The sequence below is a fragment of the Hemicordylus capensis genome, chromosome 6 (genome assembly GCF_027244095.1).
Source record: "Hemicordylus capensis ecotype Gifberg chromosome 6, rHemCap1.1.pri, whole genome shotgun sequence".
NCBI lineage: Eukaryota > Metazoa > Chordata > Lepidosauria > Squamata > Cordylidae > Hemicordylus > Hemicordylus capensis.
The window spans coordinates 49,254,669-49,280,943 of record NC_069662.1 but is presented as its reverse complement, the minus strand read 5'-3'; the positions used below and the strand labels follow the sequence as shown (position 1 = coordinate 49,280,943).

General features: G+C 45.1%; 1 protein-coding gene across 4 annotated transcripts in view; it reads right to left on the bottom strand.

The window, feature by feature from the left end:
* Window positions 1–310: 310 nt before the first annotated feature.
* The window catches only part of STAC2 (SH3 and cysteine rich domain 2), a 71,536-nt gene continuing 45,571 nt past the window's right edge, over window positions 311–26,275 (bottom strand). For all 4 annotated transcript variants that reach the window (XM_053264000.1, XM_053263998.1, XM_053263999.1 and 1 more), the window contains 2 exons: window positions 10,469–10,606; window positions 311–6,469 (listed from right to left, as the gene is read on the bottom strand). In XM_053264000.1, the coding sequence (XP_053119975.1) occupies window positions 6,365–6,469; window positions 10,469–10,606 (243 nt within the window). In that variant the 3' untranslated portion in view covers window positions 311–6,364. The remainder of the gene's footprint in view (window positions 6,470–10,468; window positions 10,607–26,275) is intronic.

The following is a 26,275-nucleotide window of genomic DNA, read 5'->3' as shown; positions in this document are numbered from 1 at the left end:
GAAGACCATCTTGTCCTGATGTCTACAAGAAAAAGGAAGGAGAGAAGTGTTATCTGTTTGGGAGTGATAATGTTCCTGTGTGTGAACTCTCAGATCCAGAAGTGCAGAACAATAGTAATTGAAGTGTGAAGTGCCAAACTCAGTCACAGAGAATAATTTGATAAGAGCAGTCTAGGAAAAGATGCCTACCTCCCTGAATGAGACTCTTAAGGTAAACAATCCTGCATTCAACCCATATTTATCCAACCCAAGGGCAACAGAGCAGAAACACCTTCCTGTTGATGAGAGGAATAAAGACAACCACAAGATATTTGGTGCAGTGTAATTAATATTTAATCCAGATTTGAGTTTCCAGCCAGGTTCTTTGGCCATCAAAATCAGTACATCATGCATTCTTCAACATGTTCAATGTGCCATATCACAAACCTACCTTTCTACAGTGCAGCCGGCAAGAATTCAGACGTTATTGCTTAGGTGAAGGGGATTGTGGGTAGGGGACCAACTGTGTCACACCCTCTGTGCAACCGTAATAGGAAGTGTGTATTTGTTAAGTGCATGTTTGTGATTTACCCCTCTCTCACTGCTTCAGAAACAAAGGTTGGGGAGGAATGGTGGTCTGATAAGGATTGTTTGTTTTAGCATAAGGTTTAAGTCACTGTGGACAACCGAGTATGACAGCAGAGAACTGGTGAAGTCAAAAGAGAAATAGACAAGAGGGTGTAGGAGACCCAGCAGGCAGCTAACAGATGATACAACCTCTTGCTCTAAGAGAAGAGAATGCCAGTACAATACATCAAGAGAAAAAAACATGGCAAACAAGAAGTTGTTATTTTCTCACAATACAGTTCTAATCGTAGTTCCATTTTGGCTCTTCCCTGCTATTATGATTGGAGAAGTATTATTAGACCACCATTACATTCCCCCCCCCATCACATGCTGACTATACAAGAAAAAACACACACCATCTCTTTCAATACACTTGAGTATAAGCCAGTTAAATCTAATGTACTCTGAATAAGGAAGGTATTGGCTTTGGAGAAGGCATTTCAAAAAGAAAGACACTAAAAGGAGCTTAACAAATGCTACAATGGGCAGTGCAGTGCAGAGGGGAAAACAAGAAGGGTCAAAATAAGGTTTATTTATCTGGAGCCAACATTCCACTATGTACATAAAGAACAAGGGGAGATAACTATTATATCTTTTGGAACTCCTGTACTAACAGACCCACAACCTCTGCTGAAGTCCTCCTTGTCTCCATGCTAGACAAATATTTCGCAAGGCTGTAGGTGTAAAGCATGTTGGTGCTGGCAAATCAGATAAAGAGTGCTACATTGCCACCTGCAAATTATTAATTTACTCCTTCAGATGGACCGAGTATCACTGTAAAGTATGTGGTACATCTTGAGAACATATGTGTTCACCAAGACCATGGCTGATTTCCCAGAAACCAATGTGTGCTTAATCAGATGAAAGACTGCCCCGAGCTCATAGGAAAAAACAGAAATGGGAAATGATCCATTCCATGGCAGTTGGAGGATCATGTACATATATTGCCCTCTATCAAGCTCAAGAGAAACATTCAAACAAAACAAAACAAAAGAAAAACAAAAACGCCCATCACATCTTGAATCACGAATCTCAATTTTTCTAGGAGCATTTTTCCCAACTGGAGTATTATTCCATTTTACTTTGGAAAATAGATGGTGTGGTTCAACATACTAAAAAGGGAAAGCGGCTCTGCTGAAATGTTATCAGCATGGTCCTCCTGTTTGGACAAGATATTCTCAGTGCATGAGTAACAATAATCTACTCACAGACCTATGTGGATAAAAAAAATTGATGCAACGTTTATATGCAGAAGACTACTTCTGTAAGTGAACCTGTGCACCCAAAACTTTTGGTTTAGGAATTGTCAGTCTTTGCTATACTTTCCCCCCTTCCTTCTCCTTCCCTATGCCTGCTGGCATAGAGTTTTGAACAGATTCTGTACCCTTGTTGTGTTTTTCTAGCCCTGTGAGCAATCATAATACTGTCAGTAAACCTGTCAGCCTAGGGGCTAGGTTCAGATATACATATCTATCACTTAATTTCACTACACTTGGCTACTGGTGACTGAATGTGTGTACTGACTTGCATTGCATCTGAGGTGACATGAAAGTTATACGTGTCAACTTGGTTCTGTGATGACCCATTCATGCAAGTAATCTCTTAATGCTACAGAAGTCCAGTAATGAACATGCATGTATGAACCAGACCAAACGGGCTGCTTCTTTCCTCTGTGGTTCTTCGGATAATTGTATCCTAGGATATGTTAGAGGAAGGGTTCCGGACCTTGGGTCTCCAGTTAAAATAAGACATTAAATCAGCAGATACATGCCAGAGCACTTGGCTGGAGCAACTGCATTGTCGCCATCTTAACTCCTCCTTCTTTGGGTTCCCAGTTGTTGTTAGACTACAGCTTCCATCATCCCCATTTGCAATGGCTATTGTGGCTGGGGATAATGGAAACTGTAGTCCAACAACATCTGGAGATCCAAGGTTCAGAGTCCCTGCTCTAGAGGAATTCTGTATAGGTGGGAAGATTCTCTGTGCAAATCTACCACCATGGAGCAGCTTTGAAGATACAGAAGGGATATGTGCATACAGCCGTTTCTGCTCTTCTCTTGACAAGAAAGCCACAACACAGCACACAGCTTGGGTCTGAGCACATGTTTGAAAGTCTTTTTGCGCATCAGAAGATGGAAGTGCTTCAGTGTATGGGATGGTGAAAATACCTTTACTTTTTCACACACTGGGGGAGGAATTCATTAATTATGTCTGTTGAAGGTAGAAGCTAGAAGCATGCAAGAGCCCCAAAGTGGGACCAACAAAAGAGATCCAACTCTACAATAATAGGTGCCGGTGAGATTTACTGTCTAGAGTTTTGGACTAGGACCTGAAATATTCAGGCGCGCACACACACCCTTTGTCATATACTGTACAACTCATACTGTTTCAGTCTCAGGTTTCCAGTTATTTCTGCAAAATAGAAACAATATACTTCGCAACATTGCTTTATGGATGAAGTCCACAAATGCTATAGAAATACTATTGCAATTATAACTGCATGTAAATTGTGACTGAACATTCCCTGCAGTTTGGAATAAATAAATTTGGGGGAAGATGCTGATGCAAGTGTGAAATTACCTACTTCATGGAATTTGTGAGTGAATTACACCAGTGAAAGTGGCTCAGGAATCAGTTCATCAACATTTCAACCCTTACTGTGAACGGTTAATATAGAGAATGGTGACATTTGGAATCAGAAATGGAAACATTCTACATGCCTAGTTGCCTAAGGCTGCAACCCTATGCACACTTGCTAGGGAGTAAGCCTCATTTAATATAGCAAGATTTACTTCCAAGCAGCCATGCACAGAATTGGGCTGTTAGTTCTTAAATATCGGATATTATGGAAGAGCCATAGCACATGCTTTGAATATAGAGGGTTCCAGGCTTAATCCAGTGTCTATAGTTTAAAAAGGACTTCAGATGGTAGAACTGGGAAAGGCCTTTGCCACAAACCTCGAAGAACTGCTGCCAGCTAGCCCTGTACTGTAGTGATCTTCACTATATTTCAAGCAGGGGCCACTTTGACCCCAAAAAACAACACCCCACTCAAGGTGAGAACCATTTCCCACTATGTTGCCTGCCACACAGTGCTGCACTTTCCCCAGTAAAATGGAGCCCTCTTGAGCCCCCAGGGTCATACTGGAAGATGTGCATGAGCACTGGGAAGTGTAGACCTTCTCAGCACTTTCTTCAGAGAGTACTATGGTGAAAGCCCTGGGAAGGACTACACTTACCAGGGTCCCTTGCACACTTTCCAAGATGGCACTGGAACTTGAGAGGGCTCAGTTTCCTTTAAAGGAGCCCTATCATCATTTGGCAAAGCACAGCAGCATGGAAACAGTCACCTCCATGTGATTCTAGGGAGGCTGTGTGGGTATTTGGCAATGGCTAAAGCTTCACGCAGGCCTAATGAAGAATGAGTCAGGGAACTGCACGTAGAGTTGATGGGGACTGCCACTGGCTCCTGAGCCTTGCAATGAAGAACACGGAGGTACTATCTATAGTCTATACTAGTGGTTCCGAATCTGAGAGGCTGCAGATGTTGCTGAACTACAACTCCCATCAGCCCCAGCTACAATTTATTGTGGCTGGGGATGATGGGAGCTGTAGTTCAGCAACATCTGGAGCCCCCCAGATTGGGAGCCACTGGTCTATACTGACCAAAGGTCTCACTCAGTATAAGGCAACTCCTTACAAAGCTGGTGTTTAAGAATACTGACATTTCTTTTCTGTGCCTGCACAGTTCTGGGAAAGAAAAATCTGATTCTAGTTCTTAAGAAATTCTAATATTGTTCCACCTCTCTCTGGAGCATTTCTTTTGAAAACCGAAGTCTGTTTCCTGAAACAAAAACTTGCATTTAATCTCTTGAAAATGGCTTTTTGACCTGCTGTTCCTTTCTACTCTGAAACGTAGGAGAAAATCCACTCACTTTGCAAAAATGTACCAGAGTTCAAGCAACATTGCCTTGCTCTAGTATCTATACAGGGACTTCTGTATCCAGGGAGTTATTTGTGGTGGGTGTGGGCCAACCGAAGGGGGGCTCTCTACCTTATAACATGCTCAGTATAACAAGCCTGTTGTAGAAGAAGGAACAGACTGAAGATGCAAAAGACTAGTGGATCAATCACAAGGAAGACATTTTTGATCCAGGCTTTGGTTTCCTGAAAGCAAAGAAATACTGCTTGCTTAAGCTACTGTCAGGCTGAGGCCACTTTGTAAGAGCAGAGAAAAAGCTCTCCCTCAGGTTGACTTATACATTGTGTGGATAAAGTCTGTACCTGTCTACATATGCTACATCATGTTTAAATGCACTTCCCATAAGCATTGGGCCATTTGCATGTAGTATTACAGTGATCAATGGCCTGGGTGGGCACACAGCTGGCGTGCTATGGGCAGATGGCCCAGTGTACATGGTAAGTGAATTTCAACACAGTAGGGTATATGTCAAGTGTTTACATGGACAAGCACCTTACCCATGTTCTTTTGTCATGAATTAATTGGGCCTCAGACACATGTGATTTGACAAACAGGTCCCTTTCTTAACCACTCTATCCAGTGAGGAAAATACTAGCTTAGCCATTCTGCGGATGTGCAAGCCCTAAAACAACTCTCTTCAATGGATGGGACTGTTTTTTTGTTTTGTTTGCTGATAAAAGTACATCTACAAAGTACAAGATGCTGGAAGCATGCCAGGAAGGTCAGGAAAGACAGGATGATCAGGGTTTCTGAATTCCTTGTGTGAGCAACGCAGTGGGTAACATTCTCAGCTTAGTTCAAAAATGCATCCGGCTGAGGAAAGTCCCTGAGAAATGATCCACGCTGCTGTCAGCCGTATGGCGGATAAGCCACCACATCCTGGAGGGGCAAGCAGAGTTCAAGGAATGTCCTGGAAGCCAAGAACAGGGCAGCATCTCACATCAAGGGGAAAAAATCACCAAACGAGTGGCCTCCTAAGGTGCTACCTGCAGGATAGGATCCATGGCGAGAGCCTTTAGTAACAGGGCCAACAAGAGGCCATGTGGAATTGTCCTGCTTCTTCTTTTTTCAATAGGATGGTTGTACCAACCCTGAGCAATGGCCACACATAACACAAATATAGCGAAAGCCCTGAAGGTTTAAACACACGCACGCACACACAAACACACAAACGGACACAACACACCAACGTGGCCTCCTTGGCTGGAGAAGGCTTTCAAGATTTCCACATGTGGTGCGCATGCAACACAGAATTATTAGGGAACCTCTGGATGTGGAGCAGGGGGGAAAGGAACTGTATGCCAAAAGATTAAAAGCCCTGTAGGGTAAGGCCAGTTGCAACTGACTGACCTCTGTTGCCGTGGAAGCGTGGCCCATCTTTAAAAAGCATACTGGAAAAGATGGCGAATTACAGCTGTGGAAATCTCCCTCACACTCTACGTCACAAAACTGTCAGTGACAACCTTTCAAAAACTGTGCCCAAGTTGAGGAGGGTGGGATGAAATACAAAACAAGACTTGAGCAGATCTCCTGTCCCAACTGGCCACAAGCAGCAGCACACAGAAAGGGGCACTCAAGTCAGTCCCACCAACCTTCTTTCCTTCCCCCAAACCAAAGCCATCCACAATCCATCTGGAAGATTCCATGAAATAGTGATTAGCCAGGTGCTCAGGTATGGGATGGGCTGGAGTACGGCAGGGCTAAGAGAGCGGCTTTTGCCCTGTGATTGACATCTCTTTTCATTTTTCCATCTTGCTTCACACCCTCATTCTGTCTTCAGATCTCTGTTAGTGTGTCAGCTGGCACCAGCCCTCGTTTTTTGCCACTTGTCACCTTGATGAAATCTTCGTTCTCCTTGGTCTTCCCCACACCAACACAGATCTGGAAGAACAGAAGATGAAAATTCAGTTCTCAAAAGGATGCAAAACACCAAAATAAAAACTGTAGCCACACCATAAGCTGCAGCACAGGACAGCAAGAGTCCCTCCCTATTTATATGTGGTGCAGGAACTGCCATGCCAAGAGTTTTGGCTTTCTTTATTTGTATTTAAGAAAGTAAGTTTCTAGCCCTCATGGTTGCAAAGGGCTGTTCTTGTCCTTAAGAAAGGCTTGTGACATATGGGAAGTGGGTTTTGAATGCACAGATCCTTCACTTACAGGGACTGATCATAGCACCTGTGGGGTACGAGTTGGGCTCAAATGTTCCACACTACACAATTTATATATTATATCCACCTCTGCCATTCCAGACCTGGCCAAAAAGCATTAGCAGCGGTTTGAAAAATAAAATGTAGGGGGTAGAATGTAATGCAAATTCAATTGGAGTGCATAATTTATTCTAGGGACATAATTTGGGATTTCACTTTTGGGGGGCAGAATGCACATAGCACTGAACAGATTCTACCAAAATATCTTCTCTCAAAAGAGCAAGCTGCTAAATAAAAGAGGGTTAAAAAAGGAACCCGTACATTTGGTGAAATGCTTACAAGCTTAAGAGCAGATTTACAAGATTAAAAGTGTTTTCATTACTCCTAGCTCTTTGTCTACCTATTTTCCAGCTTTCCCGGCATCACCATTACCTAACTCCATTTCCTATCGGCCATCCTCTCCCTCTCCACAATATTCTGCGTCCCAAGCTTTCTTTACATAAAACACGTGCAAGTTACAAAACATGTTGCAACGGGAATAAAAGCAGGCAAATTATATTATATATGACATGCAACTGAAGCTGGAGTGCCACATTTATGTTGTTTGGGGATTGAATGAGTGATATGCTGGGGAGGTCTTAAGTAAATACGAGTATGGGACCCATTTCTATTTTTCTGGCTGTTATGATTGTTCTCTTCTAACCCTGAGTAAAAGGATGCACCCAATTAGAGCCCATATAACAGCTCCAACAACTGACATCCCCTAGAAGCAGTGAGTGATAGTGGGGCTTGGATGGGGGTGGGGGGAAAAATAATGAGATCCAGACACCAATACCTGCTGCTTCTTTTCACCCACTTCCTCCTCACCTGCCTCCTTGTACCCCATCTCTGGTTTGCATAAGAATGGTATGTATCTCATTTCATCCATCTTATTTATTTGTTATTTCTCTGTGTAAACCACCCTGAGCCATTTTTGGAAGGGCAGTATAGAAATCAATCAATCAATCAATCAATCAAATAATTTTATTTTATTATTTGTGACTAGCCATCCACCTCTTGCCTGTCTTGAGATTAATTTCGCTTTCTTGCTTGAGACACATTAAGATGCATTGAAACGATTCTGTCGGCTGGCCCCAGGCCCATTGAGACAGGATGCTGGCCGCATATCAGGCGGAGGGATCAAGTGGCTCTGAGTAATCATTATCAGGTCTTTGTTAGTTCAAGAGGGGTGGGGACTAGAATACACAAGAGCACTACAGTGATAACCACTAGTTGAATGTCACTGATGGCATTCACTCCGAACAGGAATTTATATATTACCAACTTTATAGTAATTAGCACAACCAATTTCACTGTGACTCTAATGTCACACCTCTGGCGTTAAGAGAAAAAGCCTCCTATGTGCAACCAAGTACTACTGTGGCTATATTGCTTTTAGTTTTATTTATTTATTTAAAATATTTCTATATTATTTTTATTTTATTTATTTTTATTTTTTACATTTTATATCCCGCTCTTCCTCCTAGGAGCCCAGAGCGGTGTACTACATACTTAAGTTTCTCCTCACAACAACCCTGTGAAGCAGATTAGGCTGAGGAATAAGGCTATATTCCTTTTCACAGGAGGTCTCTGTTGTATACTATCAGTTAACAACAATGAACTGCATCTTCCCTAAACATGCAAATACAGACAAGAAGGGTTAAAAAAAAAGTGTCATTGTTATGTGTAGGTACTGCATCCCCTGTTCTCTTAAAATCATGAAATAGTCTATTGGTCTGGATCAGCATCCCCTCAAATTCAGATCGATGAGACACAGTTTTTGCTGAATTAAAATTGGAGGCACATTTCATGCTTATGCCTGGAAAAAAAAACCTGACGTTGAGAATGAGTAAGCGGAAGAACTACTTGTCCTCAGAAGAGCTCACCCCCTATATTTCTACATGAATGCCTGTTCCAGATGTGCCTCTTCTGAGGACATACAATTCTAATAAATCTTTGCATCGGATGTGACTGAATGCTTCAATCATACCCAATGGAGAAATGGCTGGCAATAACAAAGGGATTACCAGATTGTGGGCTTTTGATTTTTCCCCTAATGGACGAACACTGCTACCTACAGTTTTTATACAATTTAGAAAACAATGCATTTAGCCATCAAGCACTAAGAGTGAGTGAGGTTTTATTTTTTCTAAAAATGGAGGAACAGCCATTACTGTTTCTTTGTCCCAGTAGGCCTGGGTGCATCCTGAAATAAGTGTCTAGCACCTAATCAATTTAAGTCTGCATATTCCCTTCTACACTCCATCTTAAGACTCAAAATACAGGCTTTTGAGCTCTGCCACCAAGCTCAGTTCCCACCACCACATTTTTATTTTTATTTTTTGCTTTGCTTAAGAGCCAAAATTGATGAAAGAGTTCTAGAGCACTTGAGCTTACTGCTGTCAACCTGATGCCAATTTGTTTGGTGCTAATAAAGTTATTACCAGGCTGAGGCTTTGGGATCTTTTTCCTAATGAACAAACATGGCTCCCTCTGATATTTTCCACTCCCAGAGGCTGACTGAAAATAGGTTAAAATCAGAGCAGTTAATGCAGAGAAGGGTTTTCTGTGGGTGGGTACTTTGGGTTGATAGGTTGATATAATAAAAGTATACAATTGTATTTATTTATGGTTAGATTTATGTACTGCCTTCATAAAATCTCTCAAGGTGGTTTCCAGGAGAAATATTAAGACAATATTAAAACAATAATAAAAACAATAAAAAACATGCAACCATAAAAGACAGCTTGTAAAACAGTAATAAAGACAGTGCCCCCTAGAGGTGAAAGGCTTGACTGAATAGCCAGGTCTAAGTTGCCTTTTAAAAAGGCATGGCACACTAGCAGATCTCTCACACAGGGGCGGAGCCACCATTGTGCAAACGGATTCTAAGAACCCAGGGGGCATGGCTTGGGCTCTGGAGGAGACCCAAGCGAACTCCCTCCGCCCACACCTAGGCTCTGGAGAGCCCCAAATGAGCTCTCCCCTGTCCTTTTCAGGCAGCGTTTGCTGCCTGACAGCCTTTATTTCCCTTTATCTCCCTCCAGCGAGGGAGATAAAGGGAAATTGATGCTGGGGGGCGGGGGGAGCTCACTTGGGTTCTCCAGAGCGCGAGGCCACACCCCCATGCATGTGACATCTCGCGTAAAGGGGGCATGGCCTAGGCTTGGGATAGCCCGAGTGAGCTCTCCCTCTCTCACTTCAGGCTGCATTTGCTGCCTGACAGCATCTATTTCCCTTTCTCTCCCTCCAGTGAGGGAAAGAAAGGCAGCAAACTCTGCCTGAAAAGGACAGTGGGAGAGCTCGCTTGGGGGTCTCAGGAGCCCGGGCATGGGAGGTTTGCTTGGGGCACTTCCGGAGCCTGTGTGACATCACACACATGAGATGTTGCTAGAGGGGTCTCTGGGTGGGGCCGGACCCAGGCCTCCATTCGGCTGGCTCTGCATCTGCTTTCACAGCTTGCCATTTGGACTTGATTGTAATGGTGGTTTTAAATTGGTTACATATCATATTGCTGCTTGATAGGAATTTCAGCAATATTAGATACTATCCAATCAGATATGGGAAGTAACATCATTGCTATGCCCTCAAAATAATCAAGACAACAAACACCACCACTCTGCTAACAATCAAACAACAAGAACTAGAAACTTGCTTTAAAAAAATTATACTTGTGATGTTCAGATGCCTATACCTGGTTTTCCTTAAGGCTTAGCTGTCCCTGCTCCTTGTTGCCATAAAAGGTCTTGCAGCATCTCCATACTGTCTCACCTGGACGAACTCGCTGGACAAAATTGGCTGGGAAGAAACCCATACGATCACCCATCTTTCCCTAAAATACAAAACAGAAAGTGTGGGTTGTAGTGCAAGTATTTTTATCATATTTTTTTGTCCTATCTCTGCAGTCAAGAGGAACAGAAACTTGCCTCTTTTAATTTAAATTATATATGCCAAGCTGTAATTCTCAGATGCCAGCCAAGAGACATTGGCAGCAAAAATGTGCTACAAAAATTGCAGGCTGGCCACCTTGGATGTACGTAGAGTAAATGTAGACACAATACAACAAGGGTGCTGCCATCACATTCGGTCCTACCGTGTTTCCCCGAAAATAAGACAGTGTCTTATATTAATTTTAGCCCCCCAAAATGCACTAGGGCAATTAGTGGTACATCAGAAATTACTGCTAGGTCTTACTTTCGGGGTAGGTCTTACTTTCGGGGAAACAGGGTATAGAGCTAAAGAGGGTGGGGGAGAGCTTTTTTCTTGCATAAACCAATACTTCTATGTCTTCTTCTTTTTAAACAAACACTGTAAGCTACTGAAGCTCAGAAGATTGATTCTTTAGGGCAGAATATCATGAACCTTTTACGTATCCAGACACCAGCATTCTGGATGCACTGAAAGTAAAGCAGTTGATCCTGGGCAGGCTGATAGTGGTATTCTTAATCCCTATGTTCAAGACATGCATAATCTGTGTATAATGTACTCATATATAGATTCGTATGCATGTACAGTTATTCACACATTATATTCAATGCAGGTACAGTAGCATACTTCCAATTTGCACCTGCATTTATGAAGGCCTGTAATCAGGTTTACTTTTAAAGTAAATGCACTTACACTCACCACACAACATGTGTTTGTGTACAGACACCCAAACACATGTACAACATAATGCCTGAACAGGGAGGGCTTCAGGAAGCAGGAAGATTGCAAAGGCTCTTCAAATGGTTTTTGCTATGTTACAGATCTCTGCCCTCTCTTACACTCAACAGTTTATTTCAGAAAGTTAAAAAAGTATGTATTCTTCCTTTTAAAGGATACTTGACTTATATTTTTTATTGTCCTTTGAAATATTACATTTTATTATTAATAATAGATTCCACACCCCACCCGCCAACCCTGGTCTTTTAAAAACAAAAAGAGGTACAGGGCTTGACCTGACCTGCAAGCCATCATAGGTTTTGACCTCTACTCTCAGGTATTACCTCAGAATTGAACACTTTGCATGTGCTCAGAAGCACAGTTGCCTTTGTAATTAGTTCAGGGATTGGGCTGGGCATCCCAAACAGGTTCTGCAGCTAAAAAGCCCTTACTGTGATCACTACAGTTAACCCTTCCCCTTCCAAACACTGCTCAGCATCAAAGAGTAAGAAGAGTATCAGAAACTGTTTACAATGGGATACCACTACAATCCTATGCTGAGGTGTTTAGAATAAGCACAAGAAAAGCAGTTGAGATAAGAGTGGCAGGAGTGGATAGGATAAAACAGTGCAAGACTCCATCCTCTGATTCTTTAAGAGTCTCCTTGGGCAGCTAGAGCGCTCTGAAAGTGTGAAGGATGCTCAGAACCTGCCATGTTGCTATAGCAACAGGGACAAGAAACCAGATGTGTGACTGGCTGGCTTAGAGGCCAAAGCCTTTGGCGGGGGGGTGGTGTCTACAGAGGGTGTAGTATGTGCATGTGAGAGAAAAAGAAGGAGAGTGCAAGAGAGAGAGATGCACTTATGTATGTGCAAGATAATGGTTTGTGTGTAATGCAATTTCAGGCTAGCGGGTGTACAGGAACTCCCAGGAAATAACCTACAGTGTAGGATGCACCTTTGTGTTTGTGTTTAAACAGGTCCAGAAGGTGAAAAAGAAAGGCAAACACTCACCAGGGTGGCATAGTGAGTACAAGGAGTTGTGTTTGACCTTGAGAGAGTATGGTGTAAATCTCTTCAGGCTCTGCCACGAAATCCACTGGATGACCTTGGCCAGTTCACTGTTTCTCTGCCTAACTCTTGCCTCTCAGGCTTTAGAATATTCATATCCTGCTTTTCCACAAAAAAAGTTCTTAAAGAAGTTTAAATAGTACAATTGGGCAAGAGGTTAAAACACTCTCACACACCTTAGTTCTAAAGTTTTCAGTATAGTTCCATCTGCACTCTTCCTGGAACAAGAGGAGTCTTATGGCCCTCATTGGAAAGATGAGATCTGCTCTCAGTAGCTCCTGTCTTAGTGGAGGAGGCTGTGGAAGGTGCTGTGAGAACAGTGATGTAAGAAGTTCTCTTACGAGCCCTCGAGTTGTTATTGTGTCACCAGGCCCAGACTGACCACTAGAAAATAATGTGACCCAGGCCTGGGTAAAATAAGATATTAGTGTCCAAAGGGAGCAGAGACGTCTTCTTACCCAGAAGTATCAATGGCTCCTCACACTTGGAGGTCTCCAAATAACAATTCCCCAAATGTTACAAAGAAAGTGAGATACAGTTTAGGAAAGGAACCTACACACTGAGCCAATGCGCTTCATACTTTGATTTGAAAGTCTAGGATTAAGGCCCACAGCTATGGCCACAATCTCATGCTGCAGCCTCAAGAAAATCCTCATCTACCTGCCTAATCTCATGGACTTTTGGAAGAGTGAAGAACCTTGTTCAATGGGCAGTCCTGTAGATAAATAGTTCATGATGATACAGGCTGACCTCACTATACACGGTCCCAGCACCTGTGGTTTCGTGTATCTGCAGTTGGGCCGTGTGCACCTGGCTTCAGTATACACAGGTTTTTTGACTGGTTAAACTTTGGGTGTCTGCGGTTCCGTGGAGGCCGGAAATGACCTCCGAGGCTATTTCTAGCCACCATTTTGCTGATTGGAGCCATTTTGTGGTTCTTTCCTCCATAAATAAAAATTCCTCATGATTTTTTGTGGAAAATCAGCGCAATTGAGGGTTTCAGGGACACTGTTGGACAGATGGAGACCTACAGAGCATGGCACAGTATGTAATTTATCCAATTTCTGCCATTTTATTGTGGGTTTTTTTTTGTTTTTTGTTTGCCCTCCAGGAACCTAGCCCCCAAATCAGGGGCGTAACTACCATTAGGCAAGGGGAGGCAGTTGTCTTGGGGCCCCACTGCCTCGAGGCCCCCCCAGAGGCACATCACATGATTTCCCACCTGCCCATGTTGCACCCCCTATGAATTATGTTGAGTCTCTTGGAGATCGGCAGGAGCAGAGAGTAAAAAAACTAGATTCAATGTGAACTAGATATTCACCGTATTCATAATGGGGATGTGAGTGTGAGTGCACGATATACTGTGAAGTGTGTTTGTGTGTGTATATCAGTGAGTGGCCCATTTTAAAATCTTGTCTCTGGGACCCCTCCAACCTTGCTACGCCCCTGCCCCAAATTGACATTGACTTAATGTCTCATCCGTGGAAATTGAATTCGTGCAGATTACTAAGTCCCCTGTAATGCCACCATCATGCACACATGCCTAGACAGGACATTACATGAATGAGAACATAAAGGGAATGGGGGTGGAGATGAGATATGTATCTATATAAAAAGTAGGCAAGTCCAGAGGTTTCTTGCACAGCAGCCTCTATATCATTTTGTAAGCAGTCCTTGAGAAGACAAGGCATTGTCTTCTGGGGGAAGCAGCAAACTTTTGTTTTCTTTCCTAAAGAAGAAAGCAGGCAGGCAGGCAAATAAATAAATAAATAAATAAATAACTCAACAAGAAAATAGAGGGGAAGGACAAGGCCAGTTCGTTAGGGCTAGTATTTTCTAGGGCTTGATTTCTGGCTGGCTAGGGTTTTGTTTTTGATAGGGCAGTTTCAGTTACACTTGTGCCAAGAGAGACAATGGCTGGGGGATTAGCTGCAGATGAGTCACACAGCTTGTGGGAGGGGCACATTCTTGAGGCAGCTCAGTTTGGAAGCAGCTCTTGAGAAGACAAGGCTCAAACCAGGGGAGCTTTCTGAACAGGAGTTTGCTAACAGATATCAAAGGAATTTTATGTGGAGTTCAGCAGGGAAGTGAGTGGGGAGGTGCACATGCAGTTTCCCTTTACTACAAAGAAGACACGCAGCAGGAGGAGAAGGTGAGTACTACCCCACTTTTGCAATTTTCTTGCAGGACAAAGCTTAAAACCTTTAATTAGTTGACAACTGCAGCTAAGACCTAGCTCTATATATTCTAAATAGCCAATAAAAGTAGTTATGAAGGTGTTGGAAGTTAAAGGACTTTGCGCTGTCTCTTTGTCTCAGACAGTGGAGGACAGACTAGTAAGTCAGAGGGCTAGAGGGTCAAGACATTGGTCATCCCTTCTCCACTGCACTGACACTATCCCTTTGAAATGTAGATTGCTAATCTCAGGGACTAACTTCCTTCCTCTCTCTCTCTTCCCTACCTGCCCTTCTACCTTGCAACATGGCAAGCCTCTCTCCCTGCACCATATGTGCAGAGAAGATGCAGAATCCATCTGCATCCAGCTAGATAGATAGATTAGAGATCCTAACTCCTCACTTTCCTATCTAGAATGGATTTCCTTAATAAATGCCTTATATATTGATTTGAAACTATGAATTGGCTCCAAGTTACTTTACTCTCAGCACGCACACATGCCTAACTAAATCCGCTGTGTTGTGCCTCTGTGCACTCTGCTATAATGAGAAAGGGATTCTCTCACCACAGAGAATTTCCAACAGAAGGTAGAATGCAAGCAGAGGAGGGGATGCATCCCAGTGTATTGTGCCGAATGTTGCATGTATGACTATCTTCCTGAGGGGCAGACGTTGTAGGTGTGCACTTGGTGCAAAGAGCTCTTGGCTCTCAGGGAGCAAGTTTATTCCCTCGAAGCTACAGTGGCTAACCTGGAGAAAGCTCAGGGAGGCAGAGGAGTATGTGGATGAGACCCTCAGGGTTGTGATAGACAACAAATATTTATATACTGTTTTTCAACGAAGGTTCCCAAAGAAGTTTACACAGAGAAATAAAAATAAATAAAGATGGATCCTTGTCTCCAAAGGGCTCACAACCAAAAAAGTAACATAAGATAGACACCAGCAAAAGCCACTGGAGGAATACAATGCTGGGGCTGGATAGGGCCAGTTACTCTCTCCTTGCTCCATAAAGAGAATCGCCACTTTAAAAAGTTGCCTCTGCTCAGTTAACAGGGGAAAGGCATCCCACTCCCAGGCTGACAGCAACTCTGCTGTCACGGAGAATAAAGGCCTCAGGGAAGGAGGACAGCAGTCTGAGGAAGAGGAGAATGCTCCTTTAGAAAGGACCCCTTCCTTGGGTGATTCACCCATATCCTTCCTTTCACACAAAGGATACTCCTCTGGGGGGTGGGGCCTCTTAGTAGTGGGCAATTAGGTGCATAGAGAGATGGGTTTGTGACCCACATGTAGGCTGCACAGTGAAGTCACTGTCTGGTGTGAAGGTTGCAAACATCATGCAGCACCTAGATAGGCCATTAGGCAGTGCTGGGGAGGGATCAGCTGTCATGGTGCGTGTTGGCACCAACGATGTTAGGAAATGCAGTCAGAAGGTCCTGGAAGTCAAATTCAGGCTGCTAGATAGCATATTAGAGTCCAGGACCCCCAGGGTAATGGGACAGGCAGAGCTGAGGGGTCCCAATGCATGGATGAGATGGTGGTGCCAGGAGAAGTGTGTGTTAGATTGGTTAGGCACTGGGATACATTTTTGGGAAGTGAAGTGTCATGCCCCTCGGGGGCTGTCATGCTCCACTCCTCTTCCCCCTGCTAGGAGACCCTGGCCTCAGAGGCCTCGGCAAGTCTGCTGCCACAGGACAGTCAGAACCACCACTGGCACTGTGGGCATCAAGTTCCTGGGGTTCCTTCCTCTCAGGCAGCCCTCACCCGTCTGGTCCCTCATCATGGGCTGATCCGGCTCCATATAATTGTGAAGTCTCATGGGTGCTCTTGCAAGACCCGCAGATCTTGCCCCAACTCTTGCAAGGCTCCCTGGGCTCACAAGAGTTCAATGTGAGATCTTGTGCATGACTCTCATGAGATCTCACCATTGCCAGATGGCATCAGTCCATTTGGCCATGGGGCCCAGCCTTGCTTGCCTCAGGTGGTGTTGGGGCTGTGTGGCTCAGCCGGGGATGGAAGAAGGGCTGTGGGGAGCGTGCCAGGGGGCCCTAAACCCCACTCAGCGATGGGGAAGAGGTGGGCAATGTTGGGGAAACCCTGACACACACACCCCCGACCTAGACCCTTGGTTGTTGATGGTTCAGATCCCTCTGCCAAGCGGGACAAGAAATCGGCATTCACATGTTCAGAGCCCTTCAGATGCATCACTGTAAAACAAAAAGGCATTAAAGAAAGATACCACCGAAGGATACGAGGGTTGGAGTCTTTCATGTGGTGCAACCACTGTAGTGGGGTGTGGTCAGTTGTGAGGGTAAAAGGGTTATTGTCTAAATAGTAACAGGAGGATGGTATCACCCACTGCATTGTCAATGCCTCCTGTTCTATGGTCGAATATTTTTGTTCAGCTGGTTGTAGTTTACGGCTTAAATACAATACGGGGTGCTTATGCCTGTCCCACACTTGAAAGAGAACAGTCCTGAGGCCTACCGCTGAAGCACCCGTTTGCCGGCAGAAAAGACGGTTGAAGTCCAAACGCATCAGCTTTGGCAGTCCAGGACAATTGTGAGGGGTTGTTTTTTCCGCAACTTTTCTGTCAAAGGTGTAGTGTGGGTAGCAAATTGGGGGATAAACTTCTGATAGTATCCCACCATCCCTAAGAAGCGCTGGAATTGTCACTTAGTTTGAGGATATGGTACCTGTAGTAGGGCGGCAACTTTGGCTTCTTCAGGCTTTATCACGCTCTGACCCACCATGTATCCTAAATACTTGAGCTTTCGGGCAGCCAGTAGTGTTTTTCTTGGGTTGGCGGTTAAGCCGGCCTCCTTCGGAGCCCTGAATACTTCCTGGAGATGATGTAGGTGTTCAGTCCAGGAGGAACTAAAGATGACTATATCATCTAGATATGCCATAGCAAAACCCTTGCAATGTCCGAGGATCTGGTCCCACAACCCCTGGAATGCGGCAACCATGCAATGTAAGCCAAAAGGTATTGTCACAAATCGGATAGTCCCAAGGGGTTGGTGAAAGCTGTTTTCTTGTGGTCTTCTGGTCTTAAAAGGGATTTGCCAGTAGCATTTCGTTAGATCAATAGAGAACAGATGTGCGGTCACGGCCCATAGCTGTTCCATCATCAGGTCAGCCCGGGGTCGGTGCGTGTTGAAGGCAGCAGCTTTGTTTACTTTGCAAAATTCTCACAATCGTGCCTGCAGGGGTAATGATACGATGTTCCAGAATGGAGGTCTGCCCAAGATGCAGTGAAAAAAGGCCTGGGACATCAAGCAATAACTCTGTTAACTATTGCTTCTGGGATTCCTTTAACCCGGGGTCGACGCGGGCTACTTCCTCCTCCACTTAAAGCGCCATCACATGACAACAGTAGGCCGGCAGCTCAGGGTTGCATTACATAGGAACATAGGAAGCTGCCATATACTGAGTCAGACCATAGGTACATCTAGCTCAGTATTGTCTTCACAGGCTGGCAGCAGCTTCTCCAAGGTTGCAGGCAGGAATATCTCTCAGCCCTATTTTGGAGGTGCCAGGGAGGGAACTTGGAACCTAGATGCTCTTCCCAGAGTGGCTCCATCCCCTGTGTGGAATATCTTATAGTGCTCACACATGGAGTCTCCTTTTCATATGAAACCAGGGCAGGACCTGCTTAGCTAAGGGGACAAGTCATGCTTGCTACCACAAGACCTGCTCTCCTCCATTGTACCAACTGTTTTAAGTGGTTCACATGTAGATGCCTGAGGCTAGGACCACAAGCTACTTTGTAATTTACTGGTCCCAATCACTGTAGGATGTAAAAATGCCCTACCCAGGACTCTAAGTGAGTGCCTGTGGCCTTGACTAACATTTGTTTCAATGTCTAGTTCAACCTCTCTACTAAACCATCGGTCTGCGGGTGGTATATTGTAGTAAATATCTGCTTAACCCCTAAAAGCTGGGTCAGCCCTCGAAGAACTGTGGAGTGAAATGTCATTCCTTGATCTGGAAGGAGTGCCCGTGGCAGCCTTACCCTCGAAAAGAAGGAGAGCAGAACTCTGGCTATGGTAGGGGGCCGCCATAATTTTCAGTGGGATAGCCTTCGGATAACGTGTAGCATAATCTATCAAGACTAACACGAACCGGAAGCACCTGGGTGTTCACAGTAGTGGTCCTATGAAGTCCGTGGCAATCCTGTTGAAAGAGTTTTTGATGATAGACATGGGTTGCAAGGGTGCATGGAGGAGGTCCCTTTGGAGGCGGTCTGACACGTAGGACATGACCGACAATAGGCTTGCACCTCTTCTCAAACCAAGGGCCAAAAGAAGCCTTTTAGTATTTGGGCCAATGTGTTCTGGTGTCCCGCCCAAGGGGGAGTCATGGGTATATTCCAAAATTGATGTCAGTATTGCACCGGTACGTGAACCTGTCTCAAGTTAGGCCTGTGTCGGGCCTCCCGCATGACCTACCACCAGGCCCCACCATGTTTCTCTATGCGAGGGAGGCAATCGGCCAGGCAGGGGTCTATTACTGTCGCTTCTTCTAGGGCCGGTCGTCCCCTTAATCCTAGTAATGAAGGATCCTCATTCTGGGCTGTTACAAACAGTGAGTCAGACATCAAGGAAGTCCCAATGGGAAGGCTAGCTAGGAGCCCCGGTACCCTGACTGTCAGTTTACCTGGCCAAAACAAAGGACCGGGTTCCACAGTATCATTTCTGGTCGCCAATACCCGGTCCGACAGGGATCGCGTTGCCTCATGAAGAGCCCAGAATCCCTGGAATGTCTCATCCCAAAAGCAAAGCACAGGGAAGTTCCAGAATCACCACCAGCTTCAAATTGTATGGCTGTCCATTCAACAATATCCGAGTATGTACCAACTGCAACCGCCGCCTATGTAAACAGATACAGGCCACCCGGCCGGTCCCCCGTTGGGGTACGTCATTGGGTACTAAGGCTTCTTGAATCATCAAGATCAAGCTTTCCAAGTCCAGCATAGCCTGTATTGGGGTTCCGTACACAAGGGCCGCTATCCACAAGGGGTCCTTACCAGTACAAGGGTTGTTGCAACTCCAAAGGGCCCAGTCTTGCTGATCACACTCATCATGGCACAGTCACGTTGCCATTGTCCCAACTGGCTGCATGAGTAGTATGGCCCCTTGTATGTGTGACTGATGTCACTGTGCCATCGCAGGCTCCCTCACTAGAACTTCTTTCTTCACTTCTCAGTTATCTTTGGGGCCTTGGGGGTAGCCATTTGCTTGCTGCTTCTTTCAATTCACTGACCAAGGCCCTGGGCCTGTCCTCTACCGAGAAGCTAATGGAGCAGAAACGTCGCCTGTACATTCCTTCTGTAATTTCATCGTGATCGAGTATCACCTGCTTCACGGCTTCATAGTCAGTCACTTCCCAAACAAGAAGAGCCCATACGGCTGCCTCGGTGGGGCCATTAAGCAGCCTCAGCAGTGCACTCAAATGTCATCAAGAAAGCTTCCATGTCATCATCCATGGTTGACTTCATGAGGCGATAGGCTTGGAGTGCCGGATTGCCACTGGCTGCCCTAGCAGGGTTAGGAAAGCGCTGCCAGGCTCTGATAGATATTCTTTGCCAGGTCAGCTTGTGCAGCAGCCTGTTGTTGTTGCAGTAGTTCTCTAGTAAAAGTGGCCTCTTGTTCTACTAGCCACTGACCAAATTGTGCAAGATCCATGATGTCTAACAGATATGGAGTTCAGGTCTCGAATCAGCACAATGCAATAACGTCCAAGAATTCAGCCTCTCCGGCTCTGCCCTAGGAATGTACCATCCCAGGTTGAGGCACCATTGTCATGCCCTTTGAGGCTGTAGCACTACTCTCCTCTTCCCCCTGGTAGGAGAGCCTGGCCTCAGAGGTATAGCCTTGGCCTCAGCACGTCTGCCTCCTGTTACCACCAAAGGACGGTCAGAATCACCATTGGCACTGTGTGTCAGGGTTCTGGGCCTCCTTCCTCTTAGGCAGCCCTCACTTGTCTAGCCCCTCATCATGGGCCGGTCTGGCTCTATATACTTGCAAAGTCTCACAGGTGCTCTCTCAAGACCCACAGATCTCATCTGAACTCTCATGAGGCTCCCTAGGCTTGCAAGAGTTCAATGTGAGATCTCGTGAAGAGACTCATGCTTCTCGTGAGATCTCACCATTGCTGGATGGCAATCCATTTGGCCATGGGGACCAGTCTTGCTCATCTTGGGCGGTGTCAGGGCCATGCGGCTCAGCCAGGGATGAAGGAAGTGCTGCGGGGAGCGAGCCAGGGGCCCTAAACCCCGCTTAGCAGCGGGGAAGAGGTGGGCGATGTTGGGGGAACCCTGACATGAAGCCTGTACAAAAGGGATGTTCTCCACTTGAAACAACAGTCATACTGCTGGTGCTTAAAATAAAAAAGGTCGCAGAGCAGCTTTTAAAATAATGCCTGGGGGATTGCCAATAGGAACTGGGTGGTATCTGGTTTGGCAAGCAAAATCCCCTAAGGTGCAAATGTTTCAGATAAACCCGAAGGAGTAGAACCAGGAGTAGAGCAGACAGAAGCATATGACAGCTGGTCAAATGACAGTAAGGGAGATAGCACACTCCAACGCCAGGTAAGAAACTTGCCATATAAGTGTTTACCTGGTGAGAGATGTCAGAATTGTTGAACCTCTGGGGAACAGTGACCATAGTGTGATCCAATTCAGCTTATATGCAAGTGACACATTGTCAAGGAAGTCCAACACAGATGTGTTGGACTTCAGAAGAGGAAACTTCTCAAAAATGTGGGGACTGGTAAAAAGGAAGTCTCGGGAGGGTCCAATCACTCCAGAAAGCATGTAACTTATTTAAAACCACAATAACAGAAGCTCAGTTTGAATATATACCAAGGAGGAAAAGCACCAACAAGTTCAGGAGGATGCTAGCATGGCTAACAATTAGGGTTGCTATAAAAGGGAAGAAGACTTCCTTCAGAAAACTGAAGTCCTGCCCAAATGAAGAGAACAGAAAGGAACATAAACTCTGGCAAAAGAAATGCAAGGAGACAATAAGGGATGGGAAAAGGGATTTTGAAGAACATATAGCTAGAAGTGTCAAGGTGAATAAGAAAAACTACTTTAAAGATATCAAAGCAGAAACCTGTCAGGGAGGAGGTTGGACCCTTAGATGATGAGGGTGATTATTAAGGAAGCTAAGGAGATTGCAGAGAAGCTGAATGAGTTTGTAGCATCTGCCTTCATAGCAGAGGATACTGACCATATACCTGCTCTAGAACTGAGCTTCTCAGGCTGAAGAACTGGACCAGGGGCGTAGCAAGGTTGGAGTGGGCCCAGAGACAAGATTTTAAAATGCCCCCCCCCCAAAGTCCAGGGCCTCCGCACACCCCAGGCCCCCAAGGATTTAAGTCTGATATTCCAAAATAAGTATGCTGCCTGAAAATACATTTCACTGAATACACACACACACGTCACAATATATAGTGATATACATTGAGTACTATACATTTGTATTACTTTTAATGCCTAGAACACACTAGAAAGATGAATTATTAAAATGGGCCCCTCGCTGCAGATTAGCAAACCATGCAGGGTGAACCTATGTTTGTTTTCTCAGAATTCTGAACAAATTCAGTCAAGTTTGATTGCAGGAGGTTTTTCACAGGAGGCTTTTAAAGCCCTTTAAGACACATCTCCTCTGGAATGGAGGTGCTGCATTCACATGTTGGCCAGATTTACCCTGAAGTCCCTGCAAGTTATTGGGGAGCAGTTCACACACAAGAAAAATAAAATAAAAGCACCACACATGCTTCACAGTTCTCACTCAGACCTTCTGGGTTGCAAAACAACTTGAACATAAGTGCATTTATAAATGAATGAATGAATAAATAAAATTAATAAAATACTGTTCCAGAAGTTTTTGCAATTTTCTGCCATGAAACAAGCCACTTATAGGATTTTTTAGATAGTTTTTTTTAAGTCAGCAAATTTTCCAAGCTGTTTCAAAATAAATATTCAGAGACTTCTCGGTCCCTCCCCCCCTCCCCCATATCCAAGCCCTATGGCAAGCAGATCCCTATATATGGGGGGGGCAGGGGCGGGAAAGGTAACCACAAAAAGGAGTTCACACTCTACCTGGCAAATGCTGGTCTGGGTTAAGCAGGGCAGCAAGGGGTCTTCTGCTGCAGAGAACACTCTGGCTGCCTCCTCCTTCCTGGCTTGCTTGGGCCCTACTCGAGTTCAGGCTTCACTGCGGCCTACACGGAGGCCTCCGTGGAAGCCCCGCCCACCCGCCGATCAGCTGAGAGGCGGGAGAAAAGGAGCTCTTTGCAGCTTGCCTGCTGCTTCGATTGCGGGCCAGCAGAACAAGCAGGAGAGACGGCGAAGAGGGCAAGTGGCTGAGGGGCCTTGGGGCTGGGCAGGGGGCAATGGGGAGTCACATGAGGTGCCTCTGGGGTGCCCCTCCAGGCAGTGGGGCCCCCAGACAACTGTCTCCCCTTGCCCTATCATTGTTACGCGCCTGAACTGGACCAATTTGAGGTGGAGAGAGAGGATGTTCAAAACTGTCTTGAAAAACTATAAGTTAACAAATCATGACAGCCAGATGGCATCCACCCTAGAGTACTGAAGGAACTCAAATGTGAAATTGCTGGTCTCCTAGCAAAAATATGTAACTTCTCCCTACAATCAGGCTCTGTCCCAGAGGACTGGAAAGTAGTTAATATAACTCCAATTTTCACAAAGGGATCCAGGCAACTACAGGCTGGTTAGCTTAACTTCTGTGCCGGGTAAATGGATGGAAAGCATACTTAAGGACAACATTGTTAAGTATATATAAGAACAGGCCTTCCTGAAGTAGAACCAGCATGATTTCTGCAAGGGCAAGTCTTGCCTCACTAACCTTTTGGAGTTCGCTGAGTGTGTCAACAGCTATGTGGATAAAGGTAATCCAGTTGACATAGTATACTTAGACTTCCAGAAAACCTTTGACAAAGTTCCCCACCAAAGCCTCTTGAGTAAGCTTAGCAGAAATGGGATAAGGGGACAGATTCATGTGTGGATTGGTAACTGGTTGAAGGTCAGAAAACAGAGAGGCTGTTCTCACAATCAGCCAATACTGAGCAAGGGCAGCTAAGACCGGGCTTGGCTGCCTGTGGGAACCCATGGGAGCTGACTAGGTCCTGATGGTGCCTCAGTGGCAAACCCACCAAAGAAGCCCACCTCTTAAATGAAGTTAAGAGGGTGAGCGCTCCCTTAACCATGTTTCTCTGATTGTCGGTCAGCACTGGTAGCTGGCACTGCCACAGTGACAGGTGCTCTCCCATCGCTGGGGGATTCCCACAATGCACCGCATACTTGCATGGTGAACTGTGGGATTCTTGGAGGCTGGGACAATGAGTCCTGGCCTCAGAGTGATCGGCCCTGCTCTGCGCTGAAAGGAGCAGGGCTGGTCATGTGAGAGCACAGAGTGCGCACCCACCAGACCTCTAAGATTGTTGGCAGGGGACAGGCAAGTTTTGAGAAGCCTCCACCCGCCCCGCCTACAATCAGAATGACCTCAGAGGGTAGGAAAACCTCAGAATGACCTCATCAGAATGACCTCAGAGGGTAGGGAAAAAAGGACAGATTTCACAATGGAGGTAAGTAAGAAGTGGAGTCCCCCAGGGATCTGTACTGGAACCAGTGCTTTATAACTTATTCATAAACTATCGAGGAGTAAGCAGCAAAGGGGCAAAATTTGCAGATGACACTAAACTATTTAGGGTAGTGAAATCCAGATTGTGAGGAGCTCCAAAAGGATTTCTCCAAACTGAGGGAGTGGGCGAAAAATTGACAAATGCAGTTCAGTGGAAGCAAGCGTAAAGTGATGCATATTGGGGCAAAAACCCCCAACTTCCCATATACATTGATGGGATCTGAGCTATCAGTGTCTGACCAGGAGAGATATCTTGAGGCTGTGGTGGACAGCTCGTTGAAAGTGTTGTTTCAGTGCATGGCAGCTGTGAAAAAGGCCAATTCCATGATAGGGATCATTAGGAAAGGGATTGAAAATTAAAATAATGATATTATAATGCCTTTCTGGTCACTGTATCTTAAGGAGGACTTTGTAGAACTGGAAAAGGTGCAGAAGAGGGCAATCATGATGATCGGGGCCTGGAGCACCTTCCTTATGTGGCAAGGCTACAGCATTTGGGGCTTTTTAGTTTAGAAAAGATGTGACTACAGGGAGATATAATAGAGGTGTATAAAATTATGCATGGAGGACAGTGAGTGGACAGAGAGAAATGTTTCTCCCTCTCAGGGGTCATCCCATGAAACTGAAGGCCAAGAAATGTTGGACCAACAAAAGGAAGTACTTTTTCACATAGCACATAATTAATTTATGGAATTTGCCACAGGATGTGGTGATGGCCACTAGGTTGGATGGCTTTAAAAGGTGCTTAGATGAATTCATGGAGGACAGGTCTATCAGTGGCTACTAGTCTGGTGGCTATAGGCTACCTCCAGCCTCAGAGGCAAGATGCCTCCAAATACCAGTTGAAGGGGAGCAACAGCAGAACAGATGGCATGCCTTCACCTCTTGTTTGTGGGCTTCTCAGGGTCACTGTGTCAAACAGGATGCTGGACTAGATAGGCCTTGGGCCTGATCCAGTAGGGGCTGTTCTTATCATATTTGAATGACAGAGAAATAATTTGTATGGAAAAATTGATGGTAATGACCACTTTAGTTGGTTTCTCCCAGAACCATCCTCCCCACCCCCCACACACACTTTCCCTTCCCTAGCTGCCAAATTATGTATCAGCCAGCCCCATAGGTGGCATCTTCTGCACCCTGGATTACATCATCAGCTGACACAGAGACCTAAAGGCTGCATAGCAACAGAAAGGCTGCATCATCCAGCCTCTGAGTCCATCTGCAGCAAGATTCAAACATATACCTCAATCTAAATATTGTACTTTTAAATTATTATTTACGCTGTACACTGTTTTGGGAGTCTGATCAGGTTGAAAAGCGAGATATCAATAATAAATAAAAATAAATAATAAATAAAATAAAAATAATAAATAAAAATTAAGACTGCCAGAATTGGACACCAGCTTTTAGCAGAACTTTTAGAAAACCTAGAATTCCTCCCACCCACCCAGTTTTTCCCATCCCCACCCCCACCCCAGTTCTGGAGCAGTTTTGGCATCCATCACTCTTTCCAGCTTCTTTTGCTAAGATCAGTCATGGGACACTGCTCCTGTTAAATGTATCCAGTAGGAGAAAATTCTTTCCTGATGAATAAAACTTCCTGTTATATAACTGCAGGCCCAAGGGATTGCAGGGACAAGGTAGCAATCATTTGACCACGTTACTCTGGGTTCCCCTGGGAGGTTACTGTGATATTCAGACTACTTGCAATCTGCAGATTTAGTCTTTGACGAAGTTTCAAGTTGAAGAGAATCTTTGGCTGATATGCTGTCACTCATGTCAGCAATCTTCCATCTTCCCTGACTTCTGATCAGTGACTGACCCCACCCTCAAGGAAGAAAGCCAATCAGAACATGGGATAGGTATCCCCACCCCTCTGACTTCTCCTTTGAATCCACCCTATCCAGGTAGCAGCCTATTGGCTAAGAAGCACACTTAGGATTGG